Source organism: Cricetulus griseus, chromosome X, assembly GCF_003668045.3.
Source record: "Cricetulus griseus strain 17A/GY chromosome X, alternate assembly CriGri-PICRH-1.0, whole genome shotgun sequence".
Taxonomy (NCBI): domain Eukaryota; kingdom Metazoa; phylum Chordata; class Mammalia; order Rodentia; family Cricetidae; genus Cricetulus; species Cricetulus griseus.
The window spans coordinates 73729690-73755644 of NC_048604.1; the positions used below are offsets into that span (position 1 = coordinate 73729690).

The 25955-nt window shown below is 38.2% G+C and overlaps 1 protein-coding gene across 1 annotated transcript in view; it reads right to left on the reverse strand.

The window, feature by feature from the left end:
• The window catches only part of Heph (hephaestin), a 73624-nt gene that overhangs the window by 44473 nt on the left and 3196 nt on the right, over positions 1-25955 (reverse strand). Inside the window, exons 3-11 of the mRNA XM_035450257.1 lie at positions 23826-24038; positions 23033-23215; positions 21594-21848; positions 19570-19738; positions 11199-11335; positions 9609-9740; positions 4869-5080; positions 3769-3919; positions 640-852 (exon numbers count right to left, since the gene is read on the reverse strand). Of these exons, the coding sequence (XP_035306148.1) occupies positions 640-852; positions 3769-3919; positions 4869-5080; positions 9609-9740; positions 11199-11335; positions 19570-19738; positions 21594-21848; positions 23033-23215; positions 23826-24038 (1665 nt within the window). The remainder of the gene's footprint in view (positions 1-639; positions 853-3768; positions 3920-4868; positions 5081-9608; positions 9741-11198; positions 11336-19569; positions 19739-21593; positions 21849-23032; positions 23216-23825; positions 24039-25955) is intronic.

Genomic DNA, 25955 nt, shown 5'->3' on the forward strand with positions numbered 1-25955 from the left:
ACAAACAATGACTTCATTTCACATTGTTTATACTTCTGTTCCTTGTTACAGCCCAAAGGAAGGCCACAAGTCTTTCTCAATCTTAGTTATAACTGAGGCATGTAGTTGAACAAAACATAGCTTTCTCTAGTCTTTTGTTTTCATTACAAATACATTTGACTAAACACACACACACACACACACACACACACACACACACACACACACACACACACGAGAGCTTGGAGAAATCTTCACAGAATAGCAGAGTTCAAAACACAGGTCCATTCCATTGACCTCCTAAATATAAGGATTGATTGTATTATAATCTGTCTCTGTATGGCCAAAGAGCTGTGTAGCCAAGTGTACTGTCTGTAATATCAGCACTGCCTGAAGCTGAGCAGTGCCTAAATTTCCCTCCTCTTGCTCCAGAACAGAACTTTCTCAACCTCCTATTCACTCTGCAAATGACAAAAACATCAAATAATCAGAACATGGACAATGCATCGAAGAGATACAAGTGTTTTGAAAATCTCCCAAGGCCCTGAACACACCCCTTTCTTTTCACCAGCCCTTCCTCCTCCCATGTTATCGCTTGTCACTCTCAACACCCTACATAACAAACGCTGTGAGTTCTGTGCCTGCTGCTGAAGTACTTACCAAGATTGTCAGGCTGCATAACTGCCATCACAAAGGTGTGAGGAAAGAGCATGGCTGCACCTTTCCTCATGCCCTGAAGCTCTACAGTGTTGCCCTCGAAGGTGACCCCATGGACATCAGTTTCTGTGCCCAGGCCAAGCAGGTGCCAGGCCACCATATCACCTTTGCACATGTCCAGCGTGGGCAGGTTAGAGAACAGAAACCCATTAATAGCTGAAAAACAAAAACACAGACAAAATAGGAAGATGACATTAGATTGCTCAAATCATGGTCAGCAGCATATCAGTCCTATACTATGATTGCTCATAGCATGAAACTCCAGATCATCCTAAACTCCTCTGCTTTCTATTATGCTAGTAGGGTTGTATTCATAGAATGCCTTTGGGATGAGACCCACACTAGTTTTTTTGGTCTCACCTCTTTCCCCTCTTTTACCACACTCTGGAAACAATGAACTATTTTCTACTACTTCAACTCTTGCATGCACATACCCAAACATACACACACACACACACACACACACACACGCACACGCACACGCACACACACACTTAAACTCCCATTTACCATGTTCTCCAAATTTCTTTCATGCTATACTTTCTAGTTTTCTTGCAGTTTCTTTGATTTTTTTTCTTTCTCCTCACTGTTCTAATTCTACATCCCTCTCCAGAGTGTATTTTCCAGTTTCAAGTTCAAGATAAGTCCTTCTCTTTATCTTCACTGGTAATACAAAAAAAATTTTTTTTACTTACCTAGAGCTGTTATGAAAAAGCCTCTTTCCAAATACCCTTCCCTGAAGTCTTTACACAGGCATACCCCACACACACATACACACACACACTACTGTCTTAGCATACCTATTCATCTCTACATCTTAAATACCCAAAGAGTCTGGGATGTTATGGTGGAAATTCCACCCAAGCCTCCTTACCCCATCTCCCTCCAAACCCTGCTGCTATCTCAGAAAGCCTGGCAAAGGATGGTCCCTTCCCCAAAGATACTCAAGACCACTCCTACCGGGTATTTAAACAGCCTCCCAGAGACCAGACTCATGGTTCTTCTGGTCGCCCTTTCCTGTCTCCTCTCTGGGAACTGGAAGGCCACCCAGGAGTGTTGTATCCATTAAACATGAGTTTTTTCTAATTCGGTTTGATTTGTTCTAATTTGAATTGCTGCATAGGCGGAGAGGATTATCAGGATGTAGAAACTTTTCATAAAGTTTTAAATCTAGTTTATTTGCAGTGTATTTGTTGAGTTTGTAATGCTTTCTCCTCAGCCCTAGAATAGACTTCATTTCTTGTCTCGATGTAATCTACTAATCTTCTACTCATTCTTCATGTCCTAGCTCATTCATATATATATATATATATATATATATTATATATATATATATATATATATATATATCCCTGTCTTTCTACCTCTCCCTCTGAGGAAAATTTCTGTAATATAACTCATTCCAGGGTGTCCAAAATTTTTCTACACTAAGCATCTCATTTGTTTTGAATCCCTATTAATGTCTACTAAGAGTTTAATAAATTCAAAGTAGAATGATATGACTCATGAAAGGGTCTTACTTTTTCCATAATAATGCACTACCTTGGGAAGGAAAAAAAGATAGATACAAAAGACAACACATTCATTTTTATGTCCCCTTACTATCTACTTGCCCCCCCAATATAGGGAAACCTTTCTGTGTTCCCATCTCACTAGAGTCAGACTACAAGACTTATTTAACCAATCTGCTAGGATTCTGATGAGAACATTGCTATTCTTCAGTTCTTCGTCCCCTGCCTATAATGTCTTGATTGTAACCCTATTCAATCTTCAGCCTCCACTCAGGCATTCTGTTCTTCAATGAATCACATAAATTTGTTGTTCCTTATTAGTAGTTTTCTCCTTTGAACTTAAAAGGTTCTTCTACACATTTAGTAGTCTGCTTGGATCGTTCTAATAATTATTTTTGCGGGTGCTATTCACATCTCATTGAAAGCTGCTGGACTCTCATGGAAATTTGGGACTAGTTTTTCCCTCATTCTTTTATCCATCTACCCATTGATTTGTACTTCAGTAAATCAATTAACATGTACTTTGTGAGAACCTAATAATTAAAGAAAATGTGGAAGACAGAGATAATTAACAAACTCTAGAAGAAATGAAGCACCATGTAACAAATAATTACAATGTTGAATAATACATGGAGCATATGCTTTTAAAATTCCTAGCACTAGCACACAGTGGTACATAGAAATGAGAGTCACTAGCCTGGACTTGACTGATAAGAAGTGCACTTATTGGTGATGTAGCTTCTGAGTACAATCTTAGAAACTGGGCAGAATTTCCAAAGGCTGAAGGTAAATATGTGAATATGTATATTTCAACTTAAGGGCATAACAATGCAAAAAATGAAATAAGTAGAAGCTGTGATTGTGGGAAGAAAACTAACTGGTCACACGTTGATGAGGTAAGGGATATGGAGGAAGGGTAGAGGGAGACAGAACTAGATGGAAGCAGTAGGTGTAGCCTAATGGAAGAGCACTTGCCTAGCAAGCAAAAGGGCCTCGGATTCTGTTACCAGAACTACAAAGGAAAAGAATGAAAGAATATCACCCCTGCTTTATCTGCCATACCCCATAGAATATCACATGTACACAATTTTCATCTTCCAGTGCCTCCCATACTGTGTAATACAGATAGATCATGGCACAAGACATCAGTGTAAGAACAGCTGTTGTTGCAGGGTGGTCACATGGTTCAGTGGCTACAAGCTCTTGCTGCTCTTCAGAGGACCTGAGTTAAGCTCCTAGCACCCACATCTAGTGGCTCACAACCACTTCCAATTCAATAGGATTAGACGACCTCTTCTATACTCCATGTACTCCTACACCTACACACACACACACACACACACACACACACACACACACACACACACACACACACAAAGAGAGAGAGAATAATAGTAATAAGAAAACTGTTGTTTATGTTGTCTTCCTCCATCTAGCTTGTCCCTTGCATAAAGATTAGCAATGAAATAAACACTTTGAGGAATGGGTTATGAGTGTGAATACAATTACATTTTCCTTAAGATCCTAAAGTTATAGACAAAGGCAAAACTATTCCCCATACCATGCATTTGATTGGAGTCCTGGAAGCCCTCGACATCCTCTGAGAGCAGTCGGGAATCCAACATACCAGCTGCTTGATTGGCATTGCTGTACCAGCTCATGTTCTCATCAAACACAGTGAAGAGGAGAAAAAATTCTTTATCCATTCCTTTCTGTAGTCCCATTGGAAAAAATAGAGGGAGGAATGACAATGGTTTCAGCAGTTGAATATTGTGTAGTTGTAGACCCAAGGATTCCTGATTCTTTTTCATTTCCTTTTTCAGATTCAGAGCCAGGCCCATATCTCATGCTCAGAGCTGCAGTTGTTGCTAGGCAGGTTTTCCTCAGGAAAACTTCAAATTGTAGAGGAGATAAGGGCAGAGTAAGGAACAAGACTAGAGGCGAATAATGTATGACAGGAAGCAGGGAAGAAGCACAGGGTGAGGATTAAGGAAACACCACAGTATGTGACCAAAGACAGCATGAAGTCACCTGGGAAGAGGACTAAGGAGAAATAGCTAAGAAAGCAGGGAAGATCTATGGAAGAAAATTAGAAAATTAAAAAAAATAGAAATGCATTAACATTTATAATTTTTAAAGCTTATGTTTACTGGATGCTCACTGGATGCCAGACACTGTAGTCAGCATTTTATGTGTATTCATTCTATGAATCTTCAAAGAAATCAAAGACAATTTCCTTTGTTAACCCTTTCTTTACAGATGAAAAAGCTAAGTTAAAGAGATTTTAAATAGTGTGCTCAAAGTTACACAGAAATCATGGACTAGATGAAAAAAATGGCAAACAAATACTAAAGCAGGTTTATGGATTATGAACAATGATATGAACCACTGAGATGGGAGGGGTAAATAATGATTTGGGGAATATGGAAAAAGTAAGAAACACAAGCTAAGAAGACATGTATTTGCATGTAAAATAATATATATATATATATATATATATATGAATAGAAAGTCACCAACTACTAATTTCTGATATAATTTCTGGTTTATCTTTTTTCTATTCCCTTACCTCCAGGATGCAGACCCATTCCTGACACATACCCAGAAACTCAACGCTATTTCTCTCCAGCCAGACTTCCTACCCAGACTCCCCAGAAATACCTGCTTGCCATCTACACCCAAGGCGCCAGCCTTGCAAACCAGCAAAGGGCCCACCAGGCCAGAATTTGTATCTCTTGTAGGATCTGCAGCAGAGAAGTACATCCAGGTTAGACAGGCAGGATCCTGAGCAGTGGGCCCAGCATGGGGAGGAACTGTCCAGTTGTATGTTACTTTCTCAAAAGGCTTAGCTACCAAGCCAGGATGCGATGTACCTGCAGAGAAACATGAAGCCATTATTCACATTGGTTAGAGTAAGGATCATCAGCTCCAAAGAGTTTAATAAAAATGAAAACTACAAAGACATATTAAGGCAGCAATGATGGCAGTAACATTCAGTGATGGTTATTGCAATGCTTGAGAGCCTTTTTATGTAGGCATTTAGTGATAAACTTTCCTCTTAGGACTGCTTTCACTGTGTCCCATAGATTTTGAAATGTTGTGCTTTCATTTCCAATCAATTTTAAGAAGTTTTTAAATTTATTTTTAAAGATTCATCATAAAATTTTTAATTTTATGTATAGGAATGTTTTACCTATATCTATGCATGCACACCATGTGCATGCCTGGTGCACATAGAAGCCAGATCTGGAATAATGGGAACCGGGGCCATAGGCAGTTGTGAGATGCCATATGGATTCTAGGAAGCAAACCCAGGTCCTCTGAAAGAGTAGCAAGTACACATATCATTTGAGCCATCTCTTCAAACCTTCTAGGAAATTTTAAAATTTCCTTAATAAATTGACTTCATCCTTGGTCCAATTATTCAGTTGTGTGTTGTTTAATAATAAGAGAGACAATATAATAGACATTAAAGAAATTCAGAGAATCATGAGTACATACTATAAAAAATTTATATTTCGCCAAGTCATAAAAAATCTAACAAATGCATGAATTTATAGATACAAATGGCCTACCATATTAAAATATTCTGCTAGAAATCTCCTATACCTGATGAATACATTCAACAATGTAATAGACTAGAAAACTAACAGACAAAAACCAGTAGCCTTCATATAAATAGAGGGAAAACATACCAAGGAAGAAACCAGGGAAATAATTTCATTCACAAGTGCCCCCCCCACAATAAAATAGCTCATACTAAATCTAACAAAGGATTTGAAAGACTTGTACAATGCAAACTTTAAGACACAGGCATAGTACATTGAGTAAGATACCAGAAGACAGAAAGACCTCCCATATTTATAGACTGACAGCATTAATAATGTGAAAATGTTATCCTACCAAAGCAATTTACACATTCAGTAAAATTCCCATCAAAATCCCAGTGTAATTCTTCACAGAAATTGCAAAAAAAAATCCTAAATTTCATATGGAAACATAAATGACCTAGGATACACTGTCCAGATACACAAACATAGTCCAAAACAATGAAAGAACAGCTAGAAGTGTCACTATCCCAGATTCCCAGTTGTGTTAGAGTGCTATCATAATAAAATCGCATGGTACTGACAATAAAAGAGACATTTGTTCAATGAAATAGAATTGAGTTACAGATAAGCCCACATTCTGGCATCCATATGACTTTTGACAAAGTGGTAGTCAATAAACATTGGAGAAAAAAATAGCATCTTCAGCAAGCAGTGCTGATCAAACTGGATAACTATATGTATAATGAAAGTAGATCTTTATTTCTCCCGATGTACAAAACTCAACTCCAAATAGATCAAGGACCTCAACATAAGATCAGATAGCCTGAATCTGACAGAAGAGAACATGGCAAAAAGCCTTGAACTCACTGGCACAAGAAACAAAATTTCTGAACAGAACAGATAACACAGGCACTAAGACCAAAAATTAATAAATAGGACTTCATGAAACTGAAAAGCTTTTGTACAGCAAATAATACTGTCATTCAGGCAAAGTTTCAGCCTACATAATGGGAAATAATCTTTAACAAGTATTTATCTAACGGAAGGTTAGTACACAGAATATATAAAAAACAGAGATCTGATAAGGGAGGGGAAATACAATACAGTAATATTAAAGGGGAATAATGGACAGGAACGGTTAAATGGGAAAGAAAAGGGCATGACAGCACAGAGGAGGGAATAAAAAGAAATAACTAACATTAGGGACATTTTGAAAAAGTCATATAGGAAACATACTACTATAAAGTTTTCCTAAAATCTACTCAAGCATCATCAACAAAGAATTTACATAGAGTTACCCCATAGCAGCACAGCGTGTCCCTGTGAGATACCACAGGCCAACACATAAGGCCAATGACAGGAACAAGTTATCTATTTTGGAAATTTTGATAAGTAAAGTCCCATTGAGCCCTAAATACTAAAGGTTCTTGGAAATGCTTTTGGTTGCTACCCAGAACTAGATAGCAAAGCTCTGTTGCTGAAGCCACCATGCACTTGAGTCACAGGACATGGAGAAATCAAGCTGATACACCTGGAAATTTCACACCTACTTGTTAGCTGTCATGTTAGGTGGTGATAAGAATGCCAGATAAAGAGAAAAGAAACCAACCTAGCTTTGAACCTTACGATCTACATCAATAGCTGGCCTGGCAAAACATACCACTTGCACATTAATGCTATGGGAGTAACCAACCACTTTGTGATTGGATTTAAGGCCTGCCCCACAAGTTGAAAGCCATAGCTATAACTATTATTGGGGTCATGATCCTGAGAAGAGACAAGTGATAGGCCCTAGGGGAGACTCTATTAGCATCATTCTACTAAATTAGCATAATATGAAACTCACTTCTAATGGCTGATGTATTTTCTATGAAGAGATTAGTGCATCTCTCAACCTTCATCAGAGAAACTTCTTTTTGCAGTAGATAGCGACTAACACAGTAACTCACAACTGGCCAAGGTATAGAGAAAAAGAGAATGGATATTACTCAGCCTTAACACAACGTTTTTATCCAAGGCTCAGAAAAAATTACAGAAAGGGAACAGAAATATCCTAAGAGGCAGAGGTAGAGGATGGCCACAAGATCAACACAGCAGGGTAGCTGCACATGCGGATTCATAACAGCTGAGAGAGAGGATTACAAGGCCTGCACAATCTCAGGCCAGACAAAATTCCATCTTGGAGAATGGAATTGAATACAAAGTCTTACAGGTAGCTAAGAAGCTATTGCCTGCTTGGGTAGGGAGAGTTTGTTAAAATGTAGAGCCCCCGATGGGTTGAAGACCTTCCAGTGAAGGACACACATCCAAGAGTATATGTGCAACACAATGGGGAGTTGGATCTTTGTTGTTGTTGTTGTTTTTATTTTGTTATGTTTTCTTAATATACTAAGTTGTGTTAGTAGGGAAGTAGGGATGGATCTGAGAGTAATGGGTGGATGGGGTACATATGATCAAAATACATTGTATGAAACTCCTAAAGAATTAACAAAAATAGGAAAAAATAAATCTTAAAAAATTTCTTCTGTTTCATCAGAACAGCATAATCACAGCTAAGAAATTTCCTGACATCATTCAAGGACTAGTCTTTGCCCAAACTCCATAAGTTATCCCCCAAGTTTCTGCTTTGTTTAAGTTTTAAATTTTTCTTGTGACAAAATGTTACTAGGCAGCACAGGCTAGCCTGGAATCAAGTAGCAGCCCAGGGTAGCTTCACCCTTCCTGACAATCCTCTTCTGTTTCCCAACTGCTGTGATCATAGACATGAATCATCATACCAAACGTGTTTAATAGCACCAGGGTGGCTTCAAACTTGTAAACATCCTGACAGCCTCTGAAGTACTGGTATTACATGTGTGCCCTCACATCTGGATTCTGAGTGATTTTTAAGCTATTTTTATATCAAGGATCAGTAGAAGTTTGCAGGTTGCATTTGGTTGTTACCTGTGTAACTCTTTCCCCTCCTTCATAGTATTGACTACATAAAAGAACAAAATGTGACCGCCTTATTGAAAGTTCTTTTATATTTGTTTGCAACTTTCACATTTATGCATTCAGTTCTTTTTACATGTTTATCTTAGACTGAACATGTGAAAATATCATCAGAGAAAATAAGAAATTAGTTACAGTGTAATACCACTTATAGGATTCTGTCATGTGACATAAACCCACATGAAGTTAGGATATACACATTCATATGCTACTATTTAAATATTAGCAATCTTTAAAATTACTAAAAAAGGTATACACCTGAGCAATATAAGCTAAAGTAAAGAAACTATGGAAAATCCATGTCAAATAGTGTTACATGGCTATTAAAATGTTGTTTTATGATCATAGACAGATACAGTGTAATGTAGACAATAGTAGAATGAAAAACTGTTCAAATCATCTCGTTTCTTAAAAATATAATTACAGACAGAAAAATATTAAATGGCATATAAAATGCACTTGACACTTTGTCTATGAATGATGATTGTTTTATAATTTTATATATTTATGTTTTTCAAAAGTTCATGATGTATACACTTATAATAAGAATACATTTAAGTGTATTCTTATTTTGTTGCTGAGAATAGAACTCTGGACTTTGCCCATGCATGATATAAACTCCATTACTACTCTATACCTGTGCCTTCTGAAAGTACCTTTTATAAGACTATGTATATGTTCAGGGATTATTTCTGAACTTTTAAAAAGTTTTCTATTATTGATGAGGTAGGCTCTGCTTCAATATTCCACCATTCATTCATTCACATGACCACAAACTTTGCTCTTTCTCCCAACTCTTCATTTACTTTTCTTCTAGAGCCACCTGCAGCCTACATTGTTGGAAATCCTTCCTGCTTACCATCATTGTACACGGTACCCTCATAGTCTTTCTCATAAAAGACGCCATGGGGCTGCATGCTGAATGGCTGGGAGGCACGGTTATAGAAGACAACCTGAATGGTGTCACCCACTTCAGCCCTTATCACTGGTCCTGGAAAATAGAAAGTAGAGACCATGAGAATGAAAACAAAGATGAAGGATGGAAACAAAGGGGCAGGGAAAGAAAATGTAATGGAATACACACAAGATAGAGAATACTTCCCTTTAAAATAATCTACTTTAAGATTCATGCTGTTTATAATAAAAAAAAGCACTATTAAATCCATTATCTCTTGTGCTTCTCACATGTTACTTTAAGGTAAATTAGGAGGGGTTATTTTACAAATGAAATAACTTCAGGGAAGAAGTGTTGACCTACAAAAATTCAAACAGCAATTACAGAGTGAGAACCTAAGGTCATGTCTTTCTTCTACACCACAGTCAGATCCAATTCAATCAGTCCTGAATTTATTCTCTGTTCTCCCATAGTTATACTATCTAGCAAGTTCAATCTAAGATATGAGCTCAACAAAATCTTAGCCAAATTCTAAGAAAGAGGATACAGGCCTGGAACTATGTAGTCTGGGCAAAACTTCTGGACTTCTGTGTGTTTTGCTATTCATTATCACATCCACCCTTACTTGGCTCACTTTTAAGGCTCCCAAGACAGTAGCCTGACTGTTTATTCTAACTAGACTCCAAGGTCAGACCTTCTAACTTAGTTTCCTATCTCAGTTTCCACATGGTCTTCATAACTGAACAACTGGGTATACATATGGAACACTGGCCAACACAAATGCTTTTACATAAACCAATAACTCTTTTTTCTAGGGATGATATTTTCTCCTTACATTTATTTCCCTGTCCAACTAATGTAGTGCTTACTATTCTTTTTCAATTCAGCATCAACTGTACACAAATATCCCTGGAATAATATATTATTTTCAAAGTTTTCTCCCACCCAATCTATTTCATTTCTTGGTTCCATGAAGTGATTAGACCACATCTAACCTTCCCATATTATATTAATACTGTGCTTTGGACCTTTTAGATATAATCACCAAGATCATACAACAAGCCTAGTTCTTCTTCCCTAATAATAATGAGTCCATCTTTAGGTAGTAGGAATATACTTTTGGCTCTAGACTATCAGGATTCAGGATGGCCTTACTGCTTTTAAATAGTTCCTCAAGAGTACCTCTACCCAGGCAATTCACAGAATGTAATCTGCATCATAGTGGTACTAGAGACTGGTACCAAAACATTTTACTAGTGAATGTTTAAGAAATGATATATAATTTCCATTTACATCTTGAGCATTTATCATAAACAAAAACAACCTAAGGTTTGCAGAAGTCTTATAGAAAAACTCTATTTGACTATGCTTAAAACATACTGATTTTAAAACACTCTCAGATCTGGGACATTTTTTTACAAACACTCATTTCTTAGGATTCAACTTGGGAGATGCATTTACACGTCGCTTTTGTCACCACAAGGCTCAAGTTATTAATTCAGCTCACTTCTTTTGTCTCTAGTTCAAGAATTTTGAGAGCTAAAGATTCCTTACCCAGTATTCCAAGATGTGCTTCTTCCTCTTGATGTACCCTTTCCTGGAATGTCTCATCTTGGAAGGCTTCATATCGAACTTTCCAGTAAGTACCTCCAATTCGGCTAGAGCTCTTCTGGAAGTACTTATCTGGGCCACTGACATATAAGAGAGTAAATGTTAAATGAATCCACGGAGTATCAAATAGAGTTCCACCTCATCCATAGATGCTCAACTTCTAGATCTTTATAAACCACGTAGATTAGTTCATAACAATGAAAACATCGTCTCTGATGACAACACTAATAAGTGGGATACAGATTTTTCTTGAACATTACCAATGACAAAGATCTTATTTTCAGAGGAAGTACTATAATATATCTTAATATTTGGTTATTCTTTATAGAAAGGTGAACTATTATTACTTCTAATTTCTATGAACTGAGACTGGTGCAGTCCTCCAGAGTTACACGGCCTATATGTGTTCTTTTACCTTCCTTTACTTTTTTTTTCTTTTCATTTTTTTCCCTTTGGAGTCTATTGATCATCATGAAAATCCAAGAAATACAACAAAAAATAAAATAAATGTCCAAAGTCTAAGAACCCATAGCTACTGGGAGTATATGACATTTAACTGCTGGCTGTGCACGGGGTAAGGGCAGGAATTGTGATCTTCATGAGGCTGCTGGCCTGTGGGGAACACAGTGGGGGGTGAGACGGTGGGCAGAAAGATTATGTTAACTGCTGCATTTCTGCATGGTGACTGCATTGGACAGCTTGACTTCCTTCAAAGTCACTCCCATTTATTGAGAAGATAGTCGTGAGAACAAAGCTGAAAGCAACGTGGATGGCCAGGAAACTACAATGAAGATTTGGGCATTGTTGTTCCTATAGACATTGGTAAATTTCTACACCAGCCTCCCACAGTCAGTTAACCAAGTCTGGATATTCATGGTGAACTCTGACTCACTCATTAGTTTAGAAGTGTTCATTATGCCCTTATTTTCTGTCTGCTTCATTGGATGGCTGATAAGAAGTACTGAAGTGTAGGAGTTGATAGGGCTATGAAGTTCCTAAGGCACACCAGTGGAAACTCTGAAGACTATCTTGGCCTTCCAAAAGTCCTGTACCAACCAATAGTCTTCTGTGTCCAAGTTCACTTGCCTACTATAAAGAAGTTTCCAGAGCTCTACTGGCCCCTCCACTCTAGTTAGTCTCCAGAAACTGGGCATTGGATGGGTCCTTAACTTTGACCCCTTTAGTAATATCTGAGATCACTGTTTTTACATGGTGAGTAGATTTTATTTCAGAGCTTCAGCAGTACATAAACATCTTGGCTGGAAAATTAGTTCCTTTCTCTTTCAACACAGGTAAACTCTCTCTGGTGCTGCCCCAAGGGAATAAGCCACCCCCAGCAATTAATGTCCATTTACTGTTCTCTAGGGATCATGATCAGCTTGCTTCATTGTGACATGCCTGTGTTTCTTGGCATTTTTTAAGTGATCATCCACTAGCTCATTAGATCTTTCTTCCTAGGAAGTTCAAAATTTTGTTATCTGTTTCTCCCTGAACAGCTACCAAAAGAAAAAAACCCTGTTGTTCTTATCTTGTCATAAATAAAGTCTCTGAAAATGTCACCTTATTATCACTGGAACTTGTGCCTCTGGACAACTTACTTTGGTTTGCCAAAATTATGATCAAAATGTCTTTAGATCCTAGATGCTAAAACAAACAAACAAAAACCTCACTAACATAATCTGCAAGTCCTAGGCAGACAGCTGGAAGGAGCAGCAGCATCTAACCTCCTCAGCACCAGACAGCTTCAAGAACTTCCCTATGCCCTCACACATCCTGCCATCACAAGGCCAACTTTACCCTATATATACTCCAAATTTCTATAGAACTATGAAGGGACTGTCTCTCTATAATATAAATATTATTAGTAAGTTGCCACATGTTCTTTAAGCTCACTGAGAAACTGACTCTGGAGGTGGGGTCATCTCCGTACCTCCTGCTTCAGACCCAAGGTTATTTGTCACAGGCTGGCCTCCAGCCCTGTGAGAAAGTTGAATGAGAACAGCAAAACATGACAAGAGTAAAATTACCATGAAGGAGGGTAAATTGTTAGAGCCAAAACAATGTGTCCTTGAACACAGGAGAGAAACAAATCATTCCCAAGTACCTCCTCAAAGCAAAAGATTCAGCTACTGATTATCCTATGATATAAAAATATAACATGATATAACTAGGAACAACTAAGAGGAAGTCTCACTAAGGAGAAGACAGTGTATCTGGGACCCTATTTACTGGTCTGAGGCTCCAGCAGACAGTTTTGGTTCCCAAAGTTTGCCCAGTCAGTTTCTAGTAAATGACATACATGTCTGATCTGATGTTTTACCATCTCTATTCTGTTTGTTGTTTGTTTTATTCTTTTATTCCTAGTTGTATGCTTAATAAAAGTCATCCATTCAAAATCAATTGTACAACTGCCATGGTCCATTCTTCATATGGAACACTCTCCCTAGGCACTAGGCAGATGTTACACAATCTTGCAATCTGTTTGTTTTTTAAAACATACTGCTATTTAAAGAGAGGAACACTATCAAACTCTGTGTAGAAAATCTGCATTTCTCTAATACCAAAACCAGAAAAAGGCAAGGACACACAAAAAGAAAAATATATAGCATAGAGCAATCTTGCTGATAAGCATTGATGCCCTATTTCTTAATACTCATGAATGAAATTCAAGAATACATCAAATATGTCATTACTATGATCAACTTGACTTTATTCCAGGGATTCAGTGGTATTTCAACATATGCAAATTAACACATAGAAATCAGTAGTTTACCTATATGCCAACAGTAAACATGCTGAGAAAGAAATCAAACAACCAAGCCCATCAAAATTGCCCCTCAAGTTATTTTGAAATAAATGTAACAAAGGAAGCAAACAACCTCTACAATGAAAACTTTTAAGCAATCAAGAAAGAAATTAAACAGGGCTCCAGAACATGGAAAGAAATCACATGCTCATGAACAGGAAGAATTAATCATGTGAAAATGAGTATGCTATAGACTCAATGCAATGTCCATCAAAAATTTTGTCAACCTGCACAGAAACAGGGAAAACATCTTAAAATTCATATGGAAGCATGAAAGATCCCAGATCATCAAGGCAATGGGGAACACACAAAGAAAGTAATGCTAGAGGTATTCACCATAACTGATTTCAAATTACATCACAAACCTAAAATAGTAACAATAAAGAAAAAGAAAGGACAGGTATGTGGGAGGATTTAGAGGGAGGAAAGGGAAGGGGGAAATGATTCAACATTATTATAATCTCAAAAAATTAAAAATAGCCATCCAGCTATTTAAAAAAAACAGAAGCAGAATGGTGTTGCAACAAATACTGGCATGTAGATAAATGGGACACAATCAAAGATCCACTTGTAAGCCCACCTACTCAGTTAAAGCGCCCTGAAGTTTTACAAAAATACATGTTGGAGAAAGACTGACTTTTCAACAAATAGTGCTAGCAAAATTGGGTGCCCACATGTAGAAAATTGAAATTAGATTTCTATTTCTCACCCTGCACAAAAAACAAGTCCAAACGGATCAAAGATCTTAATGTAAGACTTGAGTTTCTAAACTGCTAGAGGGTAAAGAAAGAAAACCAATAAAACTATATAGCCATAGATAATGGCTTTTTGAGAACTACAGTCATTTAGAATATAAGGCTGACACTGAAAAATGGACACATATGGAATTAAAAAGAAAAATTTTGTACAACAACAGAAACCAAGTGAAGATAAGCACTGCATGATGGGAGAAAGTATTTGCTAGCTGATGTTTGACAGAGGAATGATAAATATAATAAATCCAAACACCCACAAAACGTTAAAAAGTCAAGCAACTGGAGTATGAGTTCTAATAGGTCTTAATACGAAAAGCCTGGAGTCAGATATAGGACTAAATGCTAAAGATCACAGAGAGATAAAGGAACAAACCACAGCCACCTTACCTACTAAACTTTCCACACAAAAGGAGACTGAGCTCCTGTCTCCTCCCACCTTATCACTTCCTCCATCTGCCCAGTCATATCACTTCCTGTCTGTCTGTACTAGCTTCAGACCTCTATGATTAACTAATGGCTAACTCCAACCTCTGATCTTCAGACAAGCTTTATTTGTTAAAGTATAACAAGATATCACTACATTTCCCTTTTGTCTAAAATAAAAAGGTTATAACTAATACAAGAAAAACCATGTAAGTACAATAACTACATACAATATATACAGGCAATAAATACATCAAAAATGTTTAATCCATTAACAAGTAATAAATTCAGAGAAAATAATCCATATGTATCCTGTCTTGGTGAGTCCAAAAGGTTGTACCTAATTCGCTTCTATTTTAACTTCTATTACCAAAACTATCTTTTTATGTATCTCAACCTTATACACTTTACATTTCTTTAGGGGATTTCTTTCCTGAATCTGGTATAAGGAAAAACTATAAAATCTTCAACTCCATCAGAATCCCAAGAAGGAAATATTATTATTTGAGTAAGCAGGAAGTATAAGCAGGCAAATTCCAAATAATGTGAGAAACATCTGGCTGCCTGTACAGTCACCCAAGGTTCCTCTGAAATGTTGGGGTATTCATCTTCAGCCTACAAGCCTAGCATATCTGAGAGATTTTTCTGTGAAGGAGGATATTCCGAAGGGCTGTCCTACCCTTCTCTTGGCAAAGATCAGCTTTCCTTTTTTGTGTGTCTTGATTGTCCAATTTGGACAGCATACTCTCCCAATCAAGACAAGAGCACTTTCTTGCCCAGTGGCTAACTTTTGCCACAAAGAAAGTAAATTCCATGTGGAGTTTCTTTGATGCCCATCATCTTCTCTGAAGTAGACTGGTGCTTCCAAGAAAAGACAAGTTTCATTGTCATAAAATGAGAAAAAAATCCTATGTTATTAAAACAACTTAATTGCCATATTCTGTTTATCTCTGAAGTGTTTGAAGACCACCTGTCTATCTAAAATACATCTCTGTTTGACCTTGAAAACATACCTAATATAACTACAAGTTCAGTTGTAATAGGTAGATTATTGCTATTACTGACAATAAGTTCTATAAATTCATACTGTGATCCCTTCTGGTATTCATTTTCCAGTAAACACGCAAAAATATTAGGAATGAGCCAATTTGGCTTTCTAATTAGCAACTATTAAATGCCTTGCTGCCTGAGCTGCCGTGGGAAAAAGGAGTATCAGTCTAATAGCCAGCCAGATGATACTTGTAGCAGCACAAACTATTGATGCCTTGAGACACGACGATTACAACTGATTGTCTTGGCTCCTAGAGGTACAGTTCTAGCCAAGACTGTCTGAAATAATTTGTGCCAGACTTTTTGCAATCAGAAGTCTTGATAAAACATTTCCACCTTACTCAAATAGGGAACCATTTCCATGGGTGGGGCAGTACTATGACTGATCTAAAACACAGCCTAATTGACTGGGATTGTGAAATGAATAGTTATGGTTGACAAATAACTATGACTTGATCCAAATTCCCCTTCTCAAAATATAGAATCAGGTAACGTAGGCTTACTCAGAAAGTCAGCAAGAAGACACTATACTGTGCTGTCTCTCCTATATTGCAGCAATGGCTCCAGTAAACATTTCTCTCAAGTAGTCTTTTACCTATTTTTTGGTATTGTTGTATGGTCTTAATGTGAAAAACTGGCAGTGGCAGTAGTCTAAACTAACAAGTTTGTATTCCTTAAGATAAACATCGATACCATAGGCCCCATACTAACCCATACACTGCCTAGTTGTTTGGTAGTTGAACAAGTCCCTGCCTTCAACAATAACTTGATCTCAGATCAGTGACTGACAGCTGAAGAATATATACAGGGAAAACTTGAATACAATACCATCCAGTGCCACACATGGGCACTGTACAAACCTAACATTGCCAAGCACCACCTTTACTTCCAGCATCGTTTCTGATCCCTGATACTGAGTTCCTGCTGACCAGTGCAGCATGCATTTCTGAGCCTCAAGCTTCCAAATACAAAGAGTTGCTGCTTTCATTGTTGTTTTATAGCTGAAGTGGAACGGGCAGCTTTGAAGACAGTCCCAAAAGCTAATGCTGTATATCTAGGAAGAATTCCAAACAGACCTGCTTGCAACCACTGCCTAGTTTGGGAGCCCAGGGCCAGGATTCCCAGTACAGAGTACTGGCAAATGCCATTTGATAGCTAAAGAAATGGCATTTATGAAGGCCTCACACCTGCACAGTAGCAGTGCCCAAAGGCCTGAATCCACCCAGGAGTGCCAACACAATAGCTGCAGAATATCTGATAATTCCACATGGAAACCCATATATCAGTGAGGATTCTGCTTTCAGTGAGAGGAGATACTCTATCCCTAAATGATCCCTACAATGTCCCATGCTCATTTTCTGAACAACACTGACTTCCGAGGAACAGCAGGCCCAGATGTACCATAGCTCCTGCATATAGAGATTGATACCCAAAGTTTTTGCAGAGAACAATGACGGCTGAAGAACAAACGAATGGTTTGAAAATAGCCAGTTCAGAAAGAAGACCCGGAGTGGAAAGACTGAGAGAGCAGACTGAAAGAAGCCAGAAGAAATAACCCGTAGACCCTGGTTACCAATAGAATTCCAAAGAGCTCCTAAATCTTCAGATTCCAGACTAAGAAACATAAAATTCAGCCGGGCCAGGCATTGGTGGCACACACATTTAATCCCAGCACTCGGGAGTCAGAGGCAGGCGGATCTCTGTGAGTTCGAGGCCAGCCTGGTCTCCAGAGCAAGTGCCAGGATAGGCTCCAAAGCTACACAGAGAAACCCTGTCTCGAAAAACCAAATAAAAAAAAAAGAATCTGCCAAAAAGTTCCTTAGGTATGATAAACACTTTTAGGAACATGGCAGGTTGCAAAAGTTAACAGAAAAATTAATAGCTTTCAGCCGGGTGTTGGTGGCACATGCCTTTAATCCCAGCACTTGGGAGGCAGAGGCAGGCGGATCTCTGTGAGTTCGAGGCCAGCCTGGTCTCCAGAGCGAGTGCCAGGATAGGCTCCAAAGCTACACAGAGAAACCCTGTCTGGAAAAAAACAAAGAAAGAAAGAAGCATAAAATTCACTCTTGCCAAAAGCCAAGAATTCATATACTATGGTGCAACTAAATGTCCCATTGTTAAATCCCACATAAGGGCTGAAATATTAGAGGGTGATGCTTCTGCTGCTTCTATCTGCCTGCAGCCATCACTTGCTGATGTCAAACACTGAAAAAAAAAAAACCAAAAGATGCTAGAAACCAACATCTGAAAACTTCTTGCCTGTCTGTGATTTTTTTCATCCTCCAGTCAACCAAGACCAATCTATTCAATACCCCTTGTTTATATTCTAAATTATCCTCCCATCTTTTATTCTCATTTATCAAGAATATCTTTAGATGGACACATTAGTGCATGCTTTCAGTCCCCAGATGCATATAGTTCTAGGTAGTTCAGAACCTGAGGCAGGATGATCACTTGAGTCCAGGAGTTAAAGGCCAGCCGTAGAAACATAATTAGATCCACTGTTATTAAAAGAGAAGGAAAATCATTCACTCTAACATGAAAACCTACTAACTAGGTAAGCCTAGATAGAGCTTTTAGAGGGTGTTTCAGAATGTCATTACCAACTTTGAAGGTTTCTCTATATTCATTGCATTTCTTACTGAGAGAATGATATCCAAGTATATTCCCTATGTCTTGCCCCTGTCATCTACCAAGTGCTACCTCTGTGAAAGAACTTGCACTGATAATGGCCTGATAAGCTAGAAACTTTAGGCCTGGCAACTCAGTGAAGAACTAACCTGCTCTAACCTTTGTAAACATGGCTCATATATAAAAGAAAGGAAACTGGAGAAGTTCCTACAAAAGGATGGACATGGGCTCACCATAAGCAGCCTCTTTTCCCCCATGTATTTCTCAAGGTGTTTTTTAATACCCATGCTCAGTTGTTCTCTTCAGAAAATGATAAGAAAGAAAGGTACAAGGAGACAAATAATTGATGAAAATAAAGAAAAGTCATTTTGATTGATGAGGAACTGGTCCCACCTGGGCTTTCCATTCTAAACATGGGCACATACTCAGCAGTAACAACATCAAATTATATTTGAAACATTAATTGAGTACATAATGTAACCTTGCAAAAGGCTTGCTACATACTGCAAACAAGAGAACCACAAAAAGTGGTATTACAATAACAATTCCATCTAGGCAAGGTTGTTACCCTCCAAGTAAAGAAGGATTTCAAGGAGGAGTATAACAGGTATTTGGATAGGAGTAGGTACAGGATCCCTCTCTCTCTTACCTTCCCGGCTCCCTCAGACTCTTCCCAGTTCTGCCATCATGCCCCGTTGGGCCATAGTCCCATTGAATCTCATGGGCCTCAATGAAGTATTGACGAACTTTGCCTGTGAGTTGGTCCACAGGTGGGTTCATGGAGCAAGAGTCGACCTTATAGAGGGCCTGCATGCCACCTGAAAAAAATCACATCTTTCCTTTTCTACTGTTAAAATTCCTACACAGGAGACACACTTTTCCTTGCTTTTATCTCCTCCCATCCTCTTCTAGTTTCTTCACCACTATCTCCAAATAAGCCACTTTTCCTGACTCAGGAGCCTGGCTAGTAGAGAGAGTCCAGGCAATTACTGATGCACTTACCGTATCTTCAGCCTATCCTCTGCAAAAGATCTATGTCTCAGCAACATCATAAAGACTCAAGTCAGGACATCCAAGTTTAAGCCACCTATGTGTCACCATCTGGAAGACCTTAGACAAGCCCTCAGTCTGAGCATACACCTTTTGTAAATGAAGAGAATAACAAAGTCTGCCTCAGAGGCATGGATGTGTGTTTGCAGGAATGTAGACATTGGGACTTTGGATTAGAAAAGCAGTTGAACTCTCTAAGTGGGGCTTAATGTGCCATTCTAATAAGAACATGGAGGACAGTGATGCTGAGGGTGATTTGAACTGTGAAGGCCTGGTTCAAGAGGTATCAGAGAAGAATATTAGTATGTGGATGAAAGACTGTTCTTATGATATTATGGCAACACAGAAATCTGGGGAGGATGTAATTGAACAAGGGGTCCATGTTCCAGCCCCAGACAGAAGCAGAACTTAGCAACTTTGGCAATATGGTTCTGCCTTTAGAGTTAAGGATAGAAAAAAGGGATTGTAGAATCTCTATCCATGACTAAGGAAAGCCACTCATGACTAAGGAAAGTCACTGAGGCCAGACATGTATCAGGGGTGTCCCTGCATGGAAGCCTAAAAATGTCATTGTGTGAAGCTGTAAAGGTGAAGCCTGGATTGCCTTAGAGACCCGCCAGAGCCATAGGATACCTACCGAGAAAAGTTGCTAACATGGAATGGAGCAGGCACAAGAGACAGAAGTGTGCTGCAGTCAACAAAGCTGAAAGTAGTTGGAGATCTGAAGAGCACTTTCACATCAGACATGGAGATGCAGAGTTTGAAGTTTGCCCTGCTGGTTTTTTGGTCTTGCTTTAGTCCAGTATTTCCTCACTATGTTCCCTTTCCTCCCTTTTGGAATGGTAACGGATATCCTGTGCCATTATGTATTGGAAGTAGGTGATCTGCTTTTTTATTTTTATGTTTATATGGGATTACAGTTAAGAAAGTGCCATGAGTCTCAGAAGAGACTTAGCACATTGGACTTTCACTGCATTAAAACTGTTACAGACTATGGGGACTTTTGAAGTTGTACTAATTGTGTTTTGCCTTATGATATAGCTATAAGCCTATTGGAGGCCAGGGAGTGGAATGTGATAGTTTGAATAAAAGTGGCCCCAATAGGTCCATAGGAAGTGACACTATTAGGAGGTATGGCCTTGCTGGAGTAGGTGTGACTTTTTTTGAGAACGTATGCCACTAAGGAGCTGGTTTTGGATGTCTCAAATACTCAATCCAGGTCTGGTGTGACTGTCACTTCGGGCTGCCTGCAGATACTGATGTAGAACATCCAGCTACCTTTCCAGAACCATGTCTGCCTGCATGCCAGCATGCTTCCTGAAATAATAATGGATTCAACCTCTGAACTGTAAGCCAGGCCCCAATGAAATGCTTTCCTATTGTTAGAGTTGCCATGCTCATGATGTTTCTTCATGGCAATAAAACCCTGAGACAGGAAGAGTAGACCCAAAAAAGGTTCTAAATTTACTCAGCACATTAACGGCAGAGTCAAGAAATAACATAAATATCTGACTTCATTCTATTTATTTACAACAAGAAGGCTTGCAGACCTATTATGTAGATGGCTCCAAGCTAGAAACACTATCCTCACATATTCCATGGGTGAAAAATGTTAGGCCTTACTTTTCCAGTGGCTGTTCACTCCACAGCTAATTAACCAGGTTCCAGATTTCTGGGGCACCATCTCAGCAGCCACAAAGGTGGCTGGAAAAAGGTGAGCAACATCAGTACGGTGTCCACGGGTAGTCAGCATCTGTCCATGGAAGAAAGCTGTGTGGACGTCTATTTCATTGCCCATGCCAAACAAGTGCCAGGCTACATGCTTCTGTGCACACATGCTCAGCTCTGGTAAGTTCCCAAAGACAAACCCGTTGATTGCTGCAGAAGAAAAATTCAGAAATTAGGAAAAGACAGATAAATGGGAAAATCTTTTACCATCTGACGAAAAGAGTAGATAGCATTGTTTCATTTAAATTTGAAAACTAATTAAAACAGACAAATATTATTAGTCTCAATCAAAAAATTGAGAAAACCAAGACGTAAATAAGTAAAGGTACTTCCATGTAAGAACTACAGATCTACCAAGTAATAAAATAAATATTCCAAATCCAGTGATTTAAGGAAATTCTGTAAGATATTTTTCCCAAGCCATTCTTTCTTTTCTGGCCAGTTTCCTTCTGAAATTTTCACAGTATGATAGTTGCATTACCTGACTATCATGGCCACTGGAATCTATCTTTATAAAACTCAAAATAAATTTAACTAGTCCATCCTTCCATCTTTCCACTAAAATTTCAGCTCCTTTATAGCTTTTATACAAAAGTACTAAATAACTTCCTTCACTAAAAAAACAAAATCAGGATATTTCTTTTCCTAAAGTCAGTTCTCTGTTCATGACTTGGGACTCTGTACTTTTATTTATCTTTAATTTAGTATAATTAATCTTTAATTTGATATAACCAATTCTTTTATAGACATTAGCCAATTATCCTTTGAACTGCAAACATATTGATCCCTGTGATTTCCCTAAATATAGTAAAATCAACTGCATAATTTGTGGGGAACTGCATTCGAGCTCCCCCTAATTAAAAAAATATAAGTCAAAAGTAGAATATAAAGAATGTGTCTTGAAAGTTGCCATTTTTTTTCCGCAAAGTAGATAATTTTGCCATCTTGCATCCTTTTAAAACCAAAGCAATACTAATTACTTATATCAGTGGGCAACACACTCAGGTGACTAAATCATATATAATTCAGAATCAATAATCCTGTCTATTCTACACAATGAAAAAGATAATCTTAATGGCAGGGGTACAGCCTACATAACTGGAGATATCTGAAGTGAGATTTGAGTTGTGTCATTTTTTGATCCATAATGATATGATCCTCAATATATTCAAAGACAAAAGAAAATCCACATGCCCTCCATCCTTCACCTCTCTTGATCTTTGTAGTAAAAGGACAACACAGATTAATTAATTAATCTGACAAATAGTAGGCCTAATGGAAACTGGACTTAAAAGTCTCCAATGTCACAATGCAGCCACTTCCTCCTAGCTCACCATGCATCCTGTTGCTCTCTTGAAAGGCTCCATCTTCTTTATCCACTGAGGTGGGGTCTGAGCAGTGAGTATCAATGTTGTCATCAAGGTGCCAGCTAAGGTTCTCATCTACCACACTGAAGAGGAGGAAGAAATTATGGTCCACATCCTTCCTCTGAGGTGGGGAGTTACCATTCAGGGTCCCTGGGCAAGCATAAAAATATTCTTAATAATAGGCTCCAAGGCAAGGTGTTCTCATAAGAAAATATAGGAAAAGAGTGGAAAGGACTTTATAGGTTTATCAACAACAGAAAATGTTTCTGATGCCAGTTTTTATTTCCAAACTTGCCAGATGAATCTATGTCAAAAAGGAGGAAAACACAGATCCTAGAATAATTCCCTCCAATCATCCTCAGTGCTTAATACAATTTCTCCAATGCCCTGGCCTTCAGACCAGACTACTCTTTGAGAATAACCCATTCCAAATCAAGCAGCTGAATCCTTGAATCCTCCATTTTCTATCTGATTCAACCTAAGCTTTTATTAGTTACCTTACTCAAATGTGAGTTGGCTGCCATCATCATTAATTTGAATTTTAAAAATGAAATAAGAAATAACAGAAAAGTAGTGGAGTTATTTGGAGTAGTGGTGTTTTTTAAAGGTAATGAAATAAACATAACAGTAGAAAGAGAGTTTGACAGGCTAATAAATGGGTACCACTCAGGTTGCTACTCAATATGATCTTGATTTAACTTTCTCACTGCTTCCCATAGTTGTCCCAAATTGCATGTTGTGTGATTGTCTGGATAAGTACCTCTTTTACAGGTGATAAGGGGTCCAATGAGACCAGTTGCAATGTCTCGTGGAGCATCTACATGAGAATGGTAAATCCAGGTGAGGCATGCCGGATCTGCAGCAGTGGGTGCATGGCCTTCTGGAATAGTCCAGTTGTAGACATGGATGCCTCCCGGGGGAACAGAATCATCCGCTTTCAGGTACCCAGAAGAACCATCTGGGTACAGTGAGCCTACAAAAGAAAAGTGTACATGTCTAGTACCAGGATAAGTAAGATTATAGCAGATACAGAATTAAAAAGAAGACATTCATTAGTGAGATCACCCATCAGATCAGGTAAAGGCACCTACTGAGCAAGCCTGGTGACCTAAGTTCAATCCCAAGAATCCATGTAAAACCAGAAGGAATAAACTAACTCCACAAAGTTGTTCTCAACATGTAGACTGTGGCATTCACATGCTCTCCCCACAACACACACCATACACACACACACAAAGATAATCAATTAAGGTGGAAAATACAAAAAAAAAATGTGGGATACTTAGGTTAAATCTAAGGTCCAGGAAGTACTACAGTGTTCCTTACCTCAGTCCTCACATCAACAATAGGCAAAAGGGAGAAGCTACTGTAAGACATGCACTACCTCTGGATCTTAAAATCTTGCTCATCCTCTTCCCTACTCATCCCTGACCCCTGGGAGAAGTGACTCAATATAGATATCCCAATTAGGGCTGAGCACCTCTCAGCTCCTAATTCTCTGCATATTGATAAGTTGTGGGTCTCTGTGTTAATAGCCATCCACTACAAAAAGAAGCCTCTTTGATGTTTTGAAAGTTTTTTTCTGGGTGTAAGAAGGTGGTTACACACATAGACTCACAAAGGTAAGAACTGCATGCACAAGACCTGCAAATGAGCAAGCCAAGCAAAATCCAAGCACTGATAGGGGAGTGAATCATGAAGTTTCACCCTTATTTGAAGAGATAATGGCAAATCATGACTGCTGGGAGAAGAAAGTCCATTTTCTTTGGGATGTGGTCCCTGAGAGGCTACTCATGCTCCAGTTAATGGCCCTCCACCCATTAAATTTTAACCATTAAAATTAAATAAAATAATTAAAAGAGCTCTCAGATAAATAGATATCACTTGGGAAGGGCTATATTCTGAAAAAAAAATCATGTTTAATTTAAATGGTGTGAAAGCAAGAAAAAAATCAGAACTTCCTTCCAAGCTCCCATGGCAGTACAGTTCTATTAACACTCAGGAGATGGAGGGTCTCCAGTTAAAATGCTAACCTGGGTTTTATAAGGAGAGCCAGCCTGAGGGTAAAGAAAGCCCTTGGTTTTAAGCACTTACTTTGAAATGCAAACAGCAAACAAATACAATTTAGCTTAAAGTCAATTTAATGACCAGTGGGCTTACTTTCTCACAGTAGAGAAAATAAAACTGCAAGTAATTTTATTTCTTTACATTAAAAGATCTCCTAACAGTTTTGATTTGGTGAAAAGGGGTGCTTGTTTGACAAGGGCTTCCCCAGACATCCCAAGGTAGCTTGGAACTCATTTTCCTCCTGCCTCTGCCTACTAAGTGTTGAAATCTTAGGTGTGTATCACCATAGTACTATTTACTACCTTATGATTTGCAAAGTGTTATTGTTACATATATCTTACCCCACCATGCCATAGAATACCAAAACTTATTCTTCCTATTGTGACATTGAACTTGGAATAATCTCTCCCCACTCTCATCCTTTCTTTGCCCCAGCCTCTGGGAACTGCTATTTTATTTTCAACTTCTATTACTTCAGATTCTATGCATGATGAAATCATAAGTATTTATCTTTCCATAGCGGTTTTAGTTCACTCAACATAGTGTCCTTCCAGGTTACTCCATTTTATATTAAAACAAAATATTTCTTTCTTTCTAAAGGTGAATAACATTCATATATACATATATATATATATATATGTGTGTGTGTGTGTTTGTAATTTTCATAGTCATACATTAATATATAATACTCATACATAATATATAACATTCATATACATAATTTGTTTTTGCAGCTCTGGGGATGGGACCCAGGACCTTGAAAATCTATCCCCCATATCCTCATTACTATATGCTATTCTAATTGTCCATTTATCTGTAGATG